We start from the raw sequence: 20,604 nt of genomic DNA, 5'->3' as shown, positions 1-20,604 counted from the left end.
TCTTCTGTGAGCAGCCTTCACAGAAGTCACACATGTGAGTCGAAGAGACATCACACTAAATGTTTGGTAGGGGGCAGTGTCCTGGGCACAGCCACATCACATACTCATGGCCTTTGAACAGCTCCTCATTCTCCCTCATCTTCTACCTCTTTCTCTCCCTTTGCCTAGTCCCAATAACTATATACATATATATATATATATATATATATATATATATATATATATATATATATATATGTTTAAATCCATTTTTCCCATATAGATATTTACTAATCATCATCTGTTACCCATACATCTTGATATTTCAGCCCTAACCCAGATGTCTTATTAAGATAATTTCCTACTGAAGTTCCTTTTCAAAGTCTGGTGCCAGCTAGAATTTTACCATAGTACAGCAGGACCTCAAATAATGTTTTGTTCAATGTCATTTTGTTATATCATTGATGGGGGAAAATAATTCCCATCCTGGCCAGTCTCTATGGAGTTGGTCCGTTCTCCCCATGTCTGCCTGGGTTTTCTCCAGGGACTCCAGTTTCCTCCCACATTGCAAAGATGTGCACATGAGGCAAACTAGTATGTCTCCATTGTGGCAGTCCCAGTGAGTGGGCGTGTGTATGAGTGCATCCTGTGATGAAGGGCGTCCTATTCAGGGTGGGCACCTGCCTGGTGCCCTGAGCTACTGGGACAGGGCCCCCTGTGATCCTGACCTGGAATAAACATGTTGAAAAATAATTATCTTGTTTTTATTAATGTTTCTTAAATCTATGTGTAACTCACACTTATTTCAATGTTTGATCGTAGAAAGTTTTGCGTCTTTATTTAGAAGTTTAGTGGTGTTTTTCTGACCAGGAGTATGCCATAGGAACTTGACTTTTGTTTATATTAATTAGCTGATGGTCAAATTAATTTCATTAGATGTTGTTTAGCTTAAAGTTGCAGTTTCCAAGAACCTATTGATGATGTTGACGACTTGAACACAACATGTTTTTCTTATTTTATTTGTCCATTTAAAAAGTAGATACATCTTTAGATATTTGAGATGGTAAATTATATCTAACTTCATATTCTGCCTCTTCACCTCACTCTAAACCATAAGCATTTCCCATGTGAATAAAAACTCTTCAAAAGCATATATGTCTTCATAGTATTTTATTATATGCATATATGATAATTCACTTTTAATTTTCCTAACTGAATACTTATTTTCCATTTTCTCTATTGTAAATAACAATGCAGTGAATATCTTTATGGATAGATGATTGTATTTTTAATTTATCTTCTGAAATTCTTTCCAAGCAGTGAAATTACAGAGTTTGAAGGTATGAAGACTATTAAGGCTCTCAAGCAAATAATTAAATTGCTTTTTCAGGAAGAATGTATAAATTTATATTCTCCCTGGCAACGTAGGAAGAAGTACTTTTTCCCTTCACCTTTATTTTTTTTAAAAAAGTGCTTGATTCACTTCACCCTTGTTACTTATGTACCAAAAACTTGTTACCAAGTTTTTAAAGTTTGTCTAAGTGAAAAATGATTCATCATTATTTAATTACAAGGGAGGCTGCAAAATTTTATATGCTTTAGCTTTTTTTTCTTTTGTAAATGGTCTGTTCATGTCTTTTGTCACTTCTGTAGTGGGAAGCGGTCTCCTATGCTGCCTCTCCTTCCATCAGAGAAATACGAGGTCTGTCCGGAAGGTATCCAGCCATGCATTATGAAAAATAGGACATTTATTGAAGAAGATACAAGACACAAGAAACATTGTGCACAGGACAATGATGCCTTAGTCCCCTTCAAAGTAGGCACCTTGGGACCTCATACAGTTCTTTCAATCGCCATCAGTTGTCCCTTCGTATTTTCCAGAATATCATCAATGGTCTGGAATCTCTTCCTTTTCAAAGGTGATTTTAGTTTTGGAAAAAGCCAGAAGTCACACGGCACCAAATCTGGACTGTAGGGGGGCTGAGTCACCTGGGTGATTTGATGTTTTGCTAAAAAAGCTTCTGCATGAGACATGATGCATTAGTGGGCATGTTGTCGTGATGAAGCTGCCAGTCACCGGTTGCTTATAACTGGACTTCTGAATCATCTGAATAATTTCCATGGAGGAATGTTTAAGCTTAACACAAAGTTTGATGTAGATTCAATGCTCTACTCGCTCATTTTGAATGCAATAGACACACCTCACACATGCTCACTCAGCAGCCGCTATGCCCCCACTGACTAGTACAGTGAAGTTGTCATTGTTCACGCACTCTCCTGGGCTGCCAGGTTATATCAGTGTCATACAAACCATTCTTGTTATATTAACAATGGTTGGATTTTTTTCCAGACAGACCTCATACTCTTGTAATGTTCCTATTTGACTTTGCTCTGGCAGTTTTCATCATAACCTACTAGCAATATGCTCAAATGACCATTCCTTGTTTTATCAAATTTAGATAGTATGTATTGATTTCCATCAAAAACAGTCCCTCAGACAAGTATTTGGGAAGACAATTCTGGGGAGGACATGAAGGAGTAAGGAAGTATAACACAGAATGAAGAAAAGCCAGTGATGGGGGATTAATGGACAAGTTGCCTCTGTGGGCAGCGGGGCTTATTATATCTGGAGACACTTAAAACTGGGACAACTTAGCCCTGGCTGCTGTGGCTCAGTGGATTGAGCATCGGCCTGCAAGCCAAATGTCGCTGGTTCGATTCCCAGTCAGGGCACATGACTAGGTTGCACGTCAGGTCCTCATTTGGGGGCGCAAGTGAGGGGCAACCACACAGTTATGTTTCTCTCCCTCTCTTTCTCCTTTCCCCTCTCTCTAAAAATAAATAAACAAAACAAATAATTAAAAAAAGAAAAACTGGGACGACTCAAAGTTGTCTCAGTGAGAGCAAACTCTCATCCTCATTGGTTGAGCGTATTCCTGGGCCATCCTCCCAGCACTTCTGGCCTGACCACGATGCAGGTACAGCCCATTCTGGCAGAGAGAGAAAATGAGAAGCCCTCAGATCGGTGTGGGCAGGTACTGGCTGTGGTGGCCTCCGGCGTCAGCTGGGGGATATCAGTAGGGCACCCACAGGATCTGTTAACACTGTTCTCCCAAAGTGTGACATTCATGTTTCTGCTGTTCTCTTGGTGACCTTGATAATTTAAAACAGCATACTCTAGGTACTTTTGACATTCTCGTATTGACTCCCCACTTTGTGATAAGATTTGCACCCATGCTCTTTCTCAGCTGTTCCTCTCTCCTTATATACCCCACCCTCTGTCAGCTACACCTTAACAAGGTGGTTCATACTTACATTATTTCTGGCAACCACAGTCAAACCTTCTTTGTTTTGTCTTTAGGTTGCCTCTCAAAATTGAGACCCAGGAACAACATTTCAATATTTATGACACTATACACGTTGTTCATTAAGAACCCAAGGAATTTGTTTGGATTGCACTTCCTCCTCTGTGAGTCCGAGAACTTGACCCAATGCCATTTGAAGAGGAAATGGAGATGAACATGCTTAACTTCGTGCCCTGTACCACTTAGCATCACATTTGAACCACTTTCTTCTCCAGTTTTTTATTTTGCTCAGGAATTCTATGTGCATCTGTCTCCCTTGCATTATTTGTATTTAGCACACTCTGAGTTTTTTCTGAGCTCATTGATTTCAGTCTATAGAGCTCTCTTCTTGGAGCCATCTGTCCTTTTTTCCCTCACTGGACTGCGGGCTAACTGCTCAAGAGCGAACTGCTCTTCAAATCCACTGCACAGCTGTCCTCACAAGTCCCTTCTTGTCACTTTGTTTGGGTCCACTGCTTTTAGTATATTATATGCGTCCCTCTCTTGATTTATTCTCTCCTTTTGTTAGGCTATATTCCAAAAAAATATTTAACTTCCTGAGAACTTGTATGCCAGAAAACATATACTCTGCCCTCACACCAAACTGATAATTTGTTGGATACAAACTTCTAGGTTAAAAATAACTTTATAACAAAATTTTTAATGTATTGTATTTTAAACTCTCCAGTAGTTAGAAGAAAATCTTATGTCAGTATAACTTTTAATTCCTTGTAAGTGATTTGGTTTTCTGTCTTTGAGGTTTTTAGGGTCATCATTTAATCTTGGTTTTGTGAAGGTTCATGACCCTATCTAGGTGTGGGTCTTTCCACACTTATTTTCCTGGACACTATGTGGAGTCCTGAAAATCCTTTCTTCTTCAGTTCTGAGAAACTCTCTTCTGTAACTGTTTAGTGACTCCCCACTGCCACTTCTGCCATCACAAGTTATCTATTTTTGTTTAAAACAAATGGGCAGATTGCCAGTGTGAATATTCTATAATACTGTACTAGGTATCTTGTTCTCTTTTTCTGACCAGGTCTCTCTCCAGCATAAAAATTTTGAGTGAGAATGCTAGAACCAGATGTGCCACTACAAATCTTCCCAAATTCTAGAACAAGGAATACTTTTTCTGGAAGCTCCAAAATCTTCACCAGAAGACTTAGTTGTTTCCAGACAATGAGTTCTCCTTTTATCCCCTAAAAAGAGGCAACAAATGTTTTGCTTTGGGAAACGCCACTTGCTTCTGCTCCATGATCAGGGGAGAGGAGAACAGGGAAGCCTACAGGTACAGTTGGCCCGGACAGAGCAATTTAACTAATCCTCTGGTTTCAGCCTTTCTCTCCTGAGAGAATCTGAGCCCAGAGCCTACACAGGGTTCTAGATTAGTAACTGGCCTCTTTATCTTCAGTATCTCCATCATAGTATATGAGTGCTATTGCTTTCTCTACTTGTTTATCATCAACCCACTTCCAATTTCTGTCTTCCAGAAATTGCTTTGAAATGAGCTTAATCTTCCTATTTCTTTGAGGGTAGTCTTTAGGTTGTTAGTATCCATGCAAATATGAAGATTTCAATATATGAGTTTTTATAATTATAGTAACTATTACTACCAACATTACATTTTTCAATTTTTTGTTTAAGACATTGTGTTATTTCAAGCAGGATTTAAGAAATTGCTAGATATAGATATATATGACACATATTCATATAGTCCAGATAGCAGGCTGTAGACAGCTGTAATAGGTAGAATAATGCCCCCACCCCAAAGATGTCTACATCCTAATCCCCAGAACCTGTGAATATGTTATATTATAGGGCAAAGAAACATTATGGTTGCAGTTGTAAATAAGATTACTAAATCGCTGACTTTAAGATAGGGAGATTATCCTGGCTGATGTGGGTGGACCCAGAGCAATCAAAAGGGTCCCTAAAAGTGGAAGAGGGAGGCAGAAGAGTCAGTGTCAGAGTGATACAGCATGAGGAGAACTAGACCACCATTGCTGGGTTTGAAGAGGGAAAAGGGCCCGACGAATGAGGCAGCCTCTAGAAGCCGGGGAAGTCAGGAAACAGATCCTTCTCTACACCTTCATTTTAGCCCACTGAAACTCATTTGGGACTTCTGACCTCCAGAATTTTTAAGCCTGTGTTGTTATTAGGAAACTAATATAACAGCAAATAGTTAATGAATCTCTCCAGGATTCCTATTGCAATTAAGATTCTTGAGTCCAGAATGGGCAAAACCAGCTTGGTAGTACTATCTAGAGAACACTACCATTTAGCACATTACCTGTCTGGGTGAAAGCAGAATACTAATATCACTATATACCAGTTTTTAAATGTACTTTTAAATACAATTCTTGGAGAAAATTAGGGAGTACACTTACCAAAACTTCTCTTTAAACAACTTTAAATGCTTGTGGCAATGTTGAATTGTTATTCATTAAAAAGCAACATTTCTTTCTCAACTCACTATATCTGGTGTTTGATGACCATAAACTGACTTATAGTTTCTAATTTTACATAAGTTTAAAAAGCTGACATCTGGCCTTCAGATTTCTGTCAGATTTAGGATCAATATTTGTTACCACCAGAATGAGAACATTTGCTAAGGGACAGATGGCTTGCACCACAGTTTTCTTTAACTCTCTACAGTAAGTCAGTTCTTATGAATCATTGTTCTAGAGTCCTCCCAGCAATGTATGGAAACCACTAGTTAAATCCCTACCAGATGAGAGGATTCGCTCATCTCAAAAGCCTGTCACTATAACTGGTTCCACAGTGGGCAGGCTTGGCAAATAGGTCAACTGTCTTTCTTGCTTCGTTAATGACTCATGGGCACTGGGTATATCAGGAAGCTTAACTGGCTGCTATCTTTGTAAAACAAGGTCTTCAGGTAAGTAAACATGTACTTTTAGCCCAGGACTCAACACTGGCTGAAATGATAACTTGAGAATTCAAACACATCAAGGGAGGTTAAAAAAAGGGAGGGGGCAGAAGTTGGAGAAAAGAGAGAGAAAAACCTGTGAAGGAAGCATTGCCAGAAGGCAAGTTGTTCAGAAACAGTTGGATAGCAGTTTTTCTTGTCATTGTACCAAATTGTATAACCCCCTGGGGCCTAATTAGGAATCATCATACAGCTGGGGTAGGTCTCTCATCAAATTACTGGGGAAACCATTACAAAGTGTACGTTTGGAAGGAATTCAAAAGTAATGCAATGGAAATCATAGTGGAATTTTTCTAGACCCATCCCCACCAAGCATGGGGTGGAATCATCACTTTCTAAAATCATAAATCAAGCTTTCCCATTGATTCAAATATTTTTAATTGTTCACTTTCCCAAAGCCTCTCTCTCTGAAGATGTTGAACACTGACAGCTACGAGAAAAGTTAATCAAGCTACAAAAGAAAGGCAGTGTTTGAGAAATACAACTGTGTCCAAAACTCCATCGGCTGGTTTTGATATCAAGGACATTCTGTTCTCATGGAATAAACTGGGCATATTCCCTTTTCATCAGTTTTCTGAAAGACTGTGTAGAATTGATATTATTCAACTGTTCGACAGAATTTACTTATGGCATCTGGTTCATGAGTCTCTGTGGGAAGGTTCTTAACTATGAATTCCTTTTTAAAAATAGGTATAAAGCAATTCAAGTTATTTCTTCTTGACTGAGCCTTTGGTCACTTGTGTTTTTGAAAGAATCTGTGTATTTTCTAGGTTGTCCAAATTATTAGTATAAAGTTCTTCACAATATTCTTCTACTATTTTTTTTACTAGAATTCATAGTGATTTTACCTTTCTCACTGCTGACATTGGTAATTTTGATCTTCCCTCTTTTTTTCCTGATCAGTTTGGCCAAAGGTTTATTAATATGTCAGTCTTTTCAAAGAACCAACATTTGATTTCATTGATTTTCTTGAATGTCTTCTTTCCTATGTCATTATTTCTACTCTAATCTTTATTATATCCTTTTTGCCACTTTAGGTTGAGTTTGCTCTTCCTCTTCTACTTTCTTAAAGTAGAAGCAAAGGTCATTGATTTAAGATCTCTTGTCTTTTCTAATAAAAGCATTTAGTGCTATATAAACTTTTCTTTGAACACTGCTTTAGCAGTATCACAAATTTTTGTTATTTTTATTCATTTTGAATATTTTCTAGTCATTATTTGTTTTATAACTAATGAGTTATTGAGAAGTGTATTCAGTTTCTAAACATTTGAGGACTTTCAAAAGATCTATTTTGTTACTGATTTCCAATTTAATTCAATTTTGATCAGAGGACATACTTTGTCTGACATACTTTTGAATTATCGGGATGTTTTATGGCCCAAAATATGATCTTGATAAATATAATGTTTGCACATAAGAGTGTTTACTCTTAAGATTAAGAATATTAAGAATGTCCTTCTGTTGTCGGGAGTGTGCTCTACAAACGTTCATCAGGTCAACTTGGTTGATAGTGTTATTTGCATTTTCTACACCCTTCCTGATTTTCTATTTGTTTTATCAACAATGATTAAAAGCAGGGTATTCAGATCTCCAATTGTGGTTGTTGATTTGTCTATTCTTGCAGTTTATCAGTCTTTGTTTCATATATTTTGAAGTTTTATTATTAGGGGCATAAATATTCAGAATATTTTGAATAACCAGCCCCTATATTATCATAAAATGACCTTCTTTATTCCTGGTATTAACTTTTGCTCTGAAACTGACTTTGTGTGATATTAATATAGCCACCTGAACTTAAAGGACAGTCTTCCAGTGTATGCACACACTTCTTTATAGACTTTTACCGGTGTGCTGCAAATAGGTTGCCAGCTGCCTAGGTATTTAGCCCCTTGGCCTTTGGTTAAGGTCACTTCTAGCCCAGAATCGCCTCATTCTTTTGCCCCACGGAGCCATATAATTATCTGTGTGCCATTAAGTGGGGGTGGGGAGGTAGGAGGTTAGAAATCTATGATATTGGTGGGACACAGTATAAACACATGTGATAGATTTTTAAAAACTTCCAACTCTCCACCATCCCCATATCCATGTCCTTTGCCATGTAACTTTGCTGGGTACGCCACTCGGACTCTGGGATGAGCTGTCGAATTTGCTGTGGGCAGTATGTCAGAAAATGTGATGCAAGCAGAAGCCTGAAAAACCACTTATGCAATTGGCTTTGCCCTCTCATATACCCATAATACATGCCCGGCGAGGCTGCTGGAGGAAAAGACAGAATCTCAGGATGGACGTGGCTGGCAATCCAACAGTGACCTCTCTTAAAAAAATAGCCTGCCTGCTCTTAAACCCAAAACACTTGTTCAAAATCAGAGGCTTGGCTTCCATTGCCTTTCCATGGCAGAAACTTTGGAACCTTGGCAATTTTCAATCCTAACTTTATTATCTCTTCTCAGGCACTAAGAGATATTTCCTCTTATTTTTAAATAACATTACGAACAAAGACAGACTTCTTATGAGAGTATCTACTTTCTTAGGAAACAGCACACAAATCTTATTATAAATTGCCAGCATGTTACAATGTAAGTCCATATTTCTCCCACGAGAAAGGGAAAAATATTACTTACATAATGTGTCAGTTCCCAGGCCCATAGAGATATAATCTATATCTTCTTATAAATGCTAATATATAGCATTCTAATATAAAAATATATAATTTAGCTACTCTCCTAAATTTCTCCAAATTTTTATTAAAAATATTGCCACAATGTATATTCTGATATTTTTATCTCTCTGTGACATGTTGAGTGTTTTTACAGTATTGCTGGGATCACAGAGAATGTATTTTTTATTATTTTAATACATAGTTCCAAGTGTTCTTCAGGAACCACTTACACTTCACCAGCAATATAAGAAAGTGATCATTTTCCCACATCGTAGCCAATATTGAATGGTATGAAATTTAAATTGTTTTATAACATTGTTCATGTCCATGGGTCATTCATGTAAGTTCTTTGGCTACTCTATTTCCTATGCTGTACTTTACATCCCTATGGTTATTCTGTAACTACCTATTTGTACTTCTTAATCCCTTCACCTCTTCACCCATTTCCCCACACCCCATCCCATCTGGCAACCATCAACAGCCTCTCCGTATCCATGATGCTGTCTCTGTTTTTCTTGTTTACTTAGTTTGTTTTTTGGATTAAATTGTTGATGGGTATATATTTATTGACATTTTATTATTCATAGTTTTGATATTTTTCATAAATAAGTCCCATTAACATTTCATATATAATGATTTGGTGATGATGAACTCCTTCAGTTCTTTCTTGCCTGGAAAGCTCTTTACTGCCCTTCCATTCTAAATGATAGCTTTGCTGAGTAAAGCAATCTTGGCTGTAGGCCCCTGCTTTTCATGACTTTCTTGCCAATCCCTCCTAGCCTGCAAAGTTACTTTTGAGAAATCAGCTAATAGTCTTGTGGCAACTCCTTTGTAGGTAACTCTCTGCTTTTCTCTTGCTGCTTTTAAGATTCTCTCTTTAACTTTAACCTTTGGCATTTTAATTATGGTGTGTCTTGGAGTGGGCCTCTTTACATCCATCTTGTTTGGGACTCTCTGTGCTTCATGGACTTGCATGTCTATTTCCTTCACCAAATTAGGGAGTTTTTCTTTCCTTATTTTTTCAAATAGATTTGCAATTTCTTGCTCTTTCTCTTCTCCTGGCAACCTATGATATGAATGTTGGAATGCTTTAAATTATCCCATAGGCTGGTTACAATAACCTCGTTTTTTGTTTTCCTTTCTGTTGTCCTGATTGGTTGTTTTTTGCTTCCTCATATTCCAAATCATTGATTCTCCGTTTCATCCACTCCTCTGTTGTTTCCCTGTAAATTGTTATCTCAATTAGTGAATCTTTTGTTTCAGACTGGATCTTTTTTATGCTATTGAGGTCCTCACTAAGTTCTCCAAGCATCCTTATAACCAGTGTTTTGAACTCTACATCTGATAGATTGCTTTTTTCCCTTTTGTTTAGTTCATTTTCTGGAGTTTTGATCTGCTCTTTCATTTAGGCCATGTTTCTTTGTCTCCTTGTTTTGCCAGCCTCCCTACGTTTGTTTCTATGTATTAGGTAGAGCTGCTATGACTCCCTATCTTGGTAGCATGGCATCCTATAGAGCCCAGTGGCTCAGCCCCCTTATCACCACAGCTGGGTACTGAGGTGTGCCCTTCATGTGGGCTGAGTACACCCTCCTTTTGTAGTTGAAACTTGATTGCTGTTGGCAGACCAATGGGAAGGATTTACCCAGGCCCATCGGCTGCAAGGACTGGCTAGGACCACTGACCACCAACCTCCACCCTCCATGATCAGCTGTGCAGGGACAGGGTGGTGATGCTCCAACATGGTCTGTAGCTGTCCACTGGGTGTACCACCTCTGGAGTCAGCCCCCACATGCGTTTTTCCCAGGGCCACCCTGCCTGGGCTATAAAGCAACCTAGGCTGGCTGCTGCTAGTGCTGGGCCTGGATCACTTACCAAGAGGTATGGGTATGGGTACGGGTACAGGTACAGATGCTGCATGCTCGCTAAGGCCAGCTGTTGTTTGTTTTAGAGGAATTAGGAAGTCATGAAGCATGATCCAAGACCAGCCATTCATGTAGAAAAGTCTCTGTTAACAGCTTGTGTAGGCCCTTAAGTTGGGTGGGACGGAGTCTCAGGGTATCTCCTGGATGGGGCAGTGTTAGCCAGGTTGATGGAGTCTCTGATATGTTATCTTCCTGCTAGCTCTCTGGGTCTGCAGGGGGAGGACTCAAAAGGGGCCATGGCCTCTGCCTACCTTTGTCTTAGAGAAAGCTGTCCCCCAGCTCTCATCTTGAGACCAGACACTTCAGTTCTTTCCTGTATGCCACTAGTGCCTTTCAAGCTGCTACCCTGATGCTGGAGCTCAGAGGAAGTGAGTCTGAGTAAGTCCGTGTGTGCATTCTTTAGGATGAACTGCTTGGGACTCTAGAATTTTCTTCCATCGACTCAGTCCTCACTGGTTGTTGTAGCCATAACTAACGGGACTCACTGTCCTGGCACTGGAAACTTGGGCTGGGGGGCCTGGTGTGGGGCTGGAACTCCTCACTCCTGAGATAGCCGTCCTGAATTTTTATCCACCTTATGTGGATTTGGGACCAGTCTGGGTGGATATGGATACTTTAATTCCATAGTTGTCAGACTTCCATTCAACTTCTATTCTGACAGTTCACAGTGATGGTTGTTCTATTTTATTTGTAACTTTGATGCGGCTGTGTGAGGTAAGCCATGTTATCTTATGCTGCCACCTTGATCATAAGTCCCTTTATAATATATCTTGCTATCTAGTTGGTTACCTAGTACTGTGGCTATTTTTGCTTATTCTTTCATACTAATTTTACTTTTTTCTGGGAGTTTTTTTTTTTTTTCCATTATGATTTAGCCCTCTTATACTCCCCCTAACATGCAATCACCAACTTGTCCATGAGTCTTTTTTTTCCCTCTCAATCCCTCCACCCCCTAAACTCCCCCCAACTCTAGTTATCATCGTACTTCTATTTATGAGTCTGTCCTTATTTTTGTTAGTTTTTTGTTCATTAGATTCCACATATGATTAAATCATATGGTATTTGTCTTTCTATGACTGGCTTATTTCACTTAGCATAATGTTCTCCAGGTCCATCCATACTGTCACAGAGAGTAAAATTTTCTTATTTTTATAGCAGAGTAGTATTCCATTGTATAAATGTCCCATAGTTGTTTTGTCCACTCATGTACTGATGGACACTTGGCCTGCTTCCATATCTTGGCAATTGTTAGTAATGATGCAATGAACATAGGAGTGCTTATGTTCTTTCAAATTTGTATTTTGGGTTCCTTCATATATATTTCCAGAAGTGGGATTACTGGTTCAAAAGGCAGATCCATTTTTAATTTTTTGATATATCTCCATACTGACTTCCATAGTGGCTGCAACAGTCTGTGTTTCTACCAACAGTGCATCCACATCCTTGCCAGCACTTGTTGATTTATTGATGATAAACATTGACAGATGTGAGATGATATCTCATTTTGGTTTTAATTTGCATTTCTCTGATGATTAGTGATGCTGAGCACCTTTTCATATGTCTATAGGCCATCTGTATGTCTTCTTTGGAGAAATATCTATTCAGGTCCTCTGACCATTTTTTAATTGGGTTGTTTGTTTGGTATTGAGTTTTGTAAGTTCTTCATAAATTTTGGAAATTAACCTCTTATCAGATGTATCAACGAATATGTTTTCCCATTCTGTCAGTTATTTTGTTGTTTTCCTTTGCTATGCAAAAAGTTTAATTTGATGTAGCCTCAATTTTCTCCTTTGCCTGGGCACACATATCCAATAAAATATTGCTATGAGCAGTGTATGAGATTCTGCTGCCTATGTTTTCTTCTATGGTTTTTATGGTTTGGGGGTCTAACATTTAAGTCTTTATTCCATTTTGAATTTATTCTTGTGTGTGGTGTAAGAAGGTGGTCTAATTTCATTTTTTTGCAGATATGTCCAATTTCCCAACACCATTTATTGAATAAACTATCTTTAGCCCATTGTATGTGCTTGCTTTCTCTGTTGAATATTAATTGACTATAAAGGTGTGGGTTCCTTTTCTTCCATCATAGCAGAGTCCTCACTTCTGCTGCTCCATTTCGCTGGCTGACATGTGTCTTCCTGGTGGGCTGGAGCCAGAAAAAGAGAGAGACGGGGCTCTGTGGATTTATGAGTTTGGGTTAATGTAGAATAAGCTCCTTGGAGAGCTCTGTCCCAGAAGCCAATATCGCTCCCTTGGGACCATCCCCTCAGGCCCCTTCCTTCCTTTCTTCTTCTTCTTTTTTTTTTTTTTTTTAATGAAACCAGTTCAGCTGCCACATTCTTTTTCACCCTCATTAAAAAAATAAAAATAAATTGCATATACATTAGTTTCAGGCATACAAAATAATAGTTCATTAGTATATATTGCAAAATGATTGCCATATTAAACCTAGCTAACATCCATCACCATATGCAGTTACAATGTTTTCTTTTAATGAGAACTTTTAAGATGTCTTTCAAATACTTTCAAATACATACACAATATAGTATTAACTACAGACACCATGCTGATCATTACATCACTCAGGACCTATTTTATAACTGAAAGGGTTGACCTTCTAAACACTTTCCCCCATTTTGCCCATCCCCCACCGTCTGCCTCTGGCAATCAGTTTTGTTATATATTAACTCTTGTGTTTTGTTTTTAGATTCCACATATAAGTAAATCCTGACTAATCTGTTTTCTTTGTCTGACTTATTTCACTTAGCATAATGTCCTTGAGGTCCATCCATTTAGTTGCAAATGGCACGATTTCCTTCTTTTTATGGCTAAATAACAATCCATATATACATATAATCCATATATATATAATTTCTTTATCCATTCATCCATTGATGGATATTAGGAAACATACAGCTTTCTGAGTTAGTGTTTTTATTTTCCTCAAATACCCATAAGTGGAATTGTTGGATCATATGGTGGCTCTATTTCTATTTTTTGAGGAATCTCCATGGTGTTTTCTATAGTGTCTGCACCAATTTACATACCTACCAACAGCACACAAGGGTTCCCATTTCTTCACATCCTTACTAACACTAATATCTTGTCTTTTTAATGACAGCCATTCTAAAAACGTGAGGCAGTAACTTATTGTGGTTTTGATTTGCATTTCCCTGACGAGGAGTGATGTAGAGATCTTTGCATGTACCTGTTGGCCATCTATACGCCTTCTTTTGAAAAAACATCCATTCAATCTTCCACTAATTTTTCAGTCAGCCTTTTTCTGTTGAGTTGTATGAGTTCTTAAATATTTTGAATATTATCAGATGTGTCATTTGCAATATCTTCTATTCAGTAGGTTGCCTTGTCATTTTTATTGGTTTCCTCTGTTGTGCAGTGGCTTTTGTTTGCTGTAGTCCCACTTGTTTATTTTTTGGGTGTCACACCCAAAAAAATCATGGCAAAAACTGATGTCAAAAAACTTAATATGTATGTTTTCTTCTAGGAGTATTAGGATTAGGACTTCAGTTCTTATATTCAACTTTGTAATCAATTTTGAATTAATTATTGAGTATGGTGTAACAGTGGCTGAGTTTCATTCTTTTGCATGTAGCTGTCCAATTTTTCCAACGAACACCATTTATTGAAGAGACTGTCCTTTCCCCATTGTATATTCTTGAATCCTTTATTGTAGATTGACCACATATGAATGGGTTTATTTCTGAGATCTCCATTCTGTTCCATGATTTATGTGTCTGATTTTATGCCAATACCATAATGTTTTGATCACTGTAACTTTGTATTCTAGTTTGAAATCAGGGAGCATAATGCTTCTCGGTTTCGATCCTTGTTAAAATTGCTTTGACTACTCATGGTCTCTTGTGGTTCCATATAAATTTTAGGATTGTTTGTTCTATTTCTGTGAAAAATGTCACTGGAATTTTAATAGCAAGTGCATTGAATCTGTAGCTTGCTTTGAGAAGTATGGACGTTGTAAAATATGAATTCCATGAACATGGGATATGTTTCCATTTATTTGTGCCTTCTTCAATTTCTATCAGTCTTAATGTCATTGTACGGGTCTTTCACCTCTTTGGTTAAATTTATTCCTCGGTATTTTATTCATTTTTGATGTAATTATAAATATGATTTGTAAATTTCTCTGATTATTTATTAGTATAGAGAAACATGACAGAATTTTTGTATTTTGATTTTGTGTCCTACAAGTTTACTGACTACATTTATTCTTTTTAAAAAGGATTTTACTTATTTATTTTTAGAGGGAGGGGAAGGGAGAGAGAGAAACATCAATGTGTGGTTGCCTCTCACACGCCCCCAACGGGGACCTGGCCAGCAACCCAGGCATGTGCCCGACTGGGAATGGAACTGACAACGCTTTGGTTCGCAGGCTGGCACCCAATTCGCTGAGCTACACTAGCCAAAGCTGAATTCACTTATTAATTCTACCACTTTTTTTTGTGGCGTCTACAGGATTTTCTGTAAGTGGTAGGCAAAAGTAGGTTTACAATTGTGAGTACACAAAACAGCTTATTCTTGTATTATTTATTGTCTTATTTACTTGTATTATGTAAATCTACTTTTGCCCACACCTCTATATATATCATACCATCTTAAAATAGTGAGTTTTATTTCTTTCTTTCCAATTTGGTTGCTTTTTTATCTCTTTTTGTTTCTACCTTATTCCTTTGGCTACGACTTCCAATACTGCGTTGAAAAAAGTAGCAAGAGTGGGCATGCTTTTCCTGTTCCTGATCATGGAGGTAAAGTTTTCAGATTTTCACCATTTAGTATGTTAGGTATGGGCTTTATTATGTTGCGGTACGTTTCCTCTATATCCGCTTTGTTTTTATCATAAATGCTGAATTTATCAAGCACTCTTTTGGCTTCTATTGAGACAATCATATAATTTTTATGCTTTTTATTGATGTGGTGTATCACCCAGATTGATTTACAGATGTTGAACCGGCCTTACATCCCTGGAATAAATCCCACTTGATCATGATGTATGATACTTTTGATGTGTTGAATTTGATTTGTTAAATATTTTGTTGAGGATTTTGCATCTATGTTCATCAGGGATACGGGCCTGCCATTTTCTTTTTTTTTTTTGGCACCCTTATCTAGTTTTGGTATCAGGGTTATGCTGGCTTTGTCTAATGAGTTTGGAAGTGCTCCTTCCTCTTCCAGTTTTTGAAAGAGTTTAAGAAAGGTTGATATTCTTTAAATGTTTGGTAGAATTCACTAGTAAGGCTGTTTGGTCCTGGACTTTCATTTTTTCAGAGCTTTTGATTACTGATTCTAATTGGTCTGTTCAGTTTTCTATTCCTTTATGATTCAGTCTTGGTAGGTTGTATGTTTCGGAAATTTATTAATTTCTTCCACCTTGTCAAATTTGCTGGTGTACAATTGTTCATAGTACTTTCATGTGATATTCTGTATTTCTGTGGTTAATTTCTTGAATTCTCTTATCCTGTTTCCGACCCTTCCCACTGGCAACTCTTCTGCTTGCTCTTGCATGGGTTCCATCCTTGGTTAAACTTCTTTCTAACAGTAGAACAACCACTTCACTCCACCTACTTCCCTCTTGTTTCTTTTCCTCAAAGGAAAATTTTACTCTTTTTCTTAACACTGCATTATCCTTAACAAGGAAAACATGTTATGACAGTTATGCTTACTAAATATGTTCAAATAATATTGTTAAGTGATTCTAATATGAAAAACACATATAGTATTGCTTTATTAATATAAATTCCCACTTATAACTGATAAAAATTAATTAAAATACAAGGTGGTATGTACCTCATTTAAACGTGTTTATTATCATGAAAAGTTCAGAACATTGTTTAAGCTGAGTTAAAATTCGTGAAATCTTTGAAACATTTGAAAAAAAAACATGGCTTGGAATGACTGCTCTAAACCTATTATCCTTTTAATATAGGCCAATATGCAACAATATTGAGGAATAATTATTCTGATAGCTTTCAATTCAACATTAATCATTTTAAAAATCGCATGTACAAGGAATAAAATTGGTTACACTATATGGAAATTTGCTTATATACACTGCCTTATGGTTATTTAAGCACCCACATTAATCTGCATTTTTCTTATATTCCCTAAGAGGGCATTTATGATCTTTCAGATAAATTTTAAAGAAAATTTAAATGTATTGTCACCTAAAAAAGGCTTTTAATAATTCACTGTCCAAATAGTCTTTGGTTCATTAAGTTTTACAATAACACTAAAAAGTTCTGGAAAGATCAGTTTTGTTTTTGGTTCACTCACACATTTTTCCCTCTACGTTCATGACCTCATGATGCTTGGTATCTAGTCTTTCCTAATGTTAACAGTTCTATCAGAACTTCAATGATCACTCTCAGTTCTTAGGACTTTTCCCAACTTTGTATCTAGCACTCCAATACTTCTCTCTAGGAAATTAGTCTGAAATAGTGTTTAAAATATGCATGTTATCCCCATCTTTTTCTTTCTTTCCTTTCAAACTTATTTCTCCTTCTTACACTAAAATTTAACTCAACCAAACACTCGCAGAGAGGCAAGAGATACAGTGAGTGCAAGTATTAAGCTGGCCAAAAAGTTTCTTTTATTTTTTGAGATGCCTCTAGTAGCACTTAGTTGTCTTTAACTTCATCTGACACAACTTTGTTAGACTGTATTTTGAAAGCTTCATATCAGCATGTATTTAAAAACAACTTATCAAAATTGGTGAATTTTTGTGCAGCCATTTTAATACTGAAGATGGAAGGAAATACACATTTTTGGTGTATTATGTTTTATTATTTCAAAAGATAGAAATGCAATTAAAATGTATAACAGGATCTGTTCAGGATATGGAGAAGGTCCTGTGACTGACTGAATGTGTCAAAAGTGGTTTGCGAAATTTCTTGGTACCACTGACATTTTGGCCAAATAATTGTTTCCTGTGGGGCTGTCTTACACATTAGAAGATGTTTAGCAGCATCCCGGCCTCTACCCACTAGAAGCCTATAGTGGGAGATAGCTGACACACTCAAAATATCCCAATCAATAAAGTTATTGATGAAAATGAAAAATGTGTCTTATTTTATGGAAAAAACTAAATGGACTTTTTGACCAACCCAATATTTTCTTTTTTATTTCTTTTTCATTTTCTGCCTCTTATATTAAGGTCTCAACTTCCCTATTGAAAAATAAAATTCAACTTTAGGTTATATAAGCATAACTAAAAATGTATAAAACGTAAACAATTTTTCAGGTAAATGCACACCTAAAGAAACCCAAAGAAATAATTTAAGAAGCTAAAATTCAAGGCAAAAAATATTTAATGTATAAACAATTTTTTCCATAACTGTAGAAATATAGGAAGTATAAGGACAAATCTTAATTTGTGTGGTAGACTGTTGTATTAATTGCCCCCAATGAATCATACCTCCTGCTATCTGCATCCTATGTATTCCCCTTCATACTGACTCTAGACTTGGCCATGTGACTTGCTTTGTTTAATGGAAATGACCAAATATGATGCAAGTATAGGCTTGGTAAGGTCTTGTCCATAAGGGCTTGCCCATCTGGAATGTTTTCTCTCTCACGTGAAGAAGCACAGTCTAGTCTACTGAAGGATGAGAGGCTGTGTAGAACAGAGACAGTTGAGTCATTGAATCATGAGATATTATAAGATTTCCTCGAGTTTTTAGGTAGTTTGTTATGCAATGATGGATAGGAGCTACTCTGTAGATTCTTATCATCTCTCTACGCCTGTGAAAGAGCAAATGGATAAAAATGAAATAAACTATATGTAATTTGAAAACAGCGAAGGTCTCTCAGCAGACTTGAATAATATTAAACCCGCTGTTTTCCTGTTACATTTCCCCCTCCACCTCAGCTCTTCAGTTCATTTAATTACTTAGAAGACTCAACATTTTAACTATTATCCTCTCCATTCCATGGGTACAGCATGTAGAAACTACATCAATGAACAAATACACGATAAATATTTTTATTTTTAAACATTCAATTGTACATTTTTTTCATATAAAAGATTCTAGCTTCTGTTTTTAAAAAATAATTACACTGCTAATAGTATCTCTATGTTTTTTACAGAAGTCAGTATTTCCTAAATTTGCAGCTTCATTCCATAGCTTTTATAGAATCATAATCTCTTGAATATATTTCCAATATCCTTTAAAAAATAAAAATTCATACAAGATAATTTTATTTAACACAGTAAAACTTAACAGGTTACAGTGTAACTGCCTAGACTTCCAGCTACCAATGACACTTTCCCCAGTACAGAGAGGCCAACATGCTGGATTAACTAATTCTCTGTTTTCACCTTTATTAAAAAGAGGTTTCTGGTAGTCAGAACAAATAATCTCTCATTTGTTGCTTGAAACCCTAAAATAGGATCATTGGTTTCTAAGCTTGCTACTTGCTGCTTAGCAACCTGCCCTACTTGCCTGCCTTCCTTTCTGTTGTAAAGCACCGTGGACATGGGGGTGGGCTGACGGTAGATGAACACGCGACGAAGGCACTCACAGAGGGCTGCGTAGGAGTGATTTGGAGCACAGGCAAAAAATTTTTTGTCTCTCTTTGATGCTTGGACGTAGCCTGCCAAGAAATATGAGAAAAACAAAGGAAAAACTGTATATTAAACAGAAGAAAAAACATTGTGATTTATTATTTCACAACTTTATTACAAATTAAAATGCCTAAATTAAATATATACCATAAATACTCAACAATGAACATTAATGATTATCCACAATCAATCTCTCCCAACTGGTGCAAATAAATACAGAGCTTTAATACCTAAGGAGCAAAAGAGACAGGGTTTCATCTCTTCAAGAAAGGAGCAATATAGCACCATGTAATTTCCATGAATAATTAAAATACTAGAAATCTAAAATTTTAAATGCTAAAAACATGCCAAAAGATCTTTAGTAGCCAATTTAATAATGAGGTGCATTAATCACAGATAGGTCATTATACATCTTCTTCTTTAAAAAAAGGGAAAACGTTTATAGGCTACCATTGTAAAATTATTTCAGGAGTGGGTTCAAAATGCATACCCCATTACTGAAGTTACTAACATGCACAATATGTTCTCATTATTTCTATGCTAGTATTTTTATATACCAACACTATAACAGAATTTTGTTGTACTTTAGCTCCCAGAAGTAGAACCCTGAGACTACTTCAAGCTTAAAAGAAAATTCACGTATCTAATTTTTAAAAATTTCTTAAGGATATCCCTTGAAAACGAATTAAACTTTGGAGGAAAAAAAAACAGTATTAACCTCCTTAACAATTATCTTTCCAGATTTCAAAAGCTGAAATATAATTAAGATTTGCAGCCATAACATGTGAGATAAAAAATATAACACTAATATAAAGTTCATCAAACAATGAATGAGCAAAGGAACCACTGAGCACAGTTAGATGATTAATGTTTTTTTAAATATTAAGCAGGGTTTGAGAAGGAAAAAAAAGGATGTAGCTTTGTATTTGAGTAGCTTCGAATTAGTTCTCTGGGCCAACCATGGCTAAATTAATAATGTATATAATATCTTTAGACTACATATCTACTATAATGTTGACTTAAACTGAATCATAACACAATCTTCTATGCTAGGGGATTTGGGGATACAAATAGAGGATCTGAGCATATGAAAATTGATAGTTTCGTCTTACTAAAAAAAGAATATAAAAACTATAGAAATTACAGTGGAAAGGCTAGAA

The 20,604-nt window shown here is 36.7% G+C and overlaps 1 protein-coding gene across 1 annotated transcript in view; it reads right to left on the bottom strand.

Annotated features, from left to right (window-relative positions):
* Positions 1 to 18,684: 18,684 nt before the first annotated feature.
* The window catches only part of NUDCD1 (NudC domain containing 1), a 57,772-nt gene continuing 55,852 nt past the window's right edge, over positions 18,685 to 20,604 (bottom strand). The window contains exon 10 of the mRNA XM_090282756.1: positions 18,685 to 19,473. Coding sequence (XP_090138882.1) covers positions 19,181 to 19,473 — 293 coding nt within the window. The 3' untranslated portion in view covers positions 18,685 to 19,180. The remainder of the gene's footprint in view (positions 19,474 to 20,604) is intronic.

This window comes from Furipterus horrens, unplaced genomic scaffold (assembly GCF_987537825.1).
Source record: "Furipterus horrens unplaced genomic scaffold, mFurHor1.1.pri manual_scaffold_7, whole genome shotgun sequence".
Taxonomy (NCBI): Eukaryota; Metazoa; Chordata; class Mammalia; order Chiroptera; family Furipteridae; genus Furipterus; species Furipterus horrens.
Note: the sequence above shows the minus strand (reverse complement) of the source record. Positions and strands in the feature narration are given on the sequence as shown.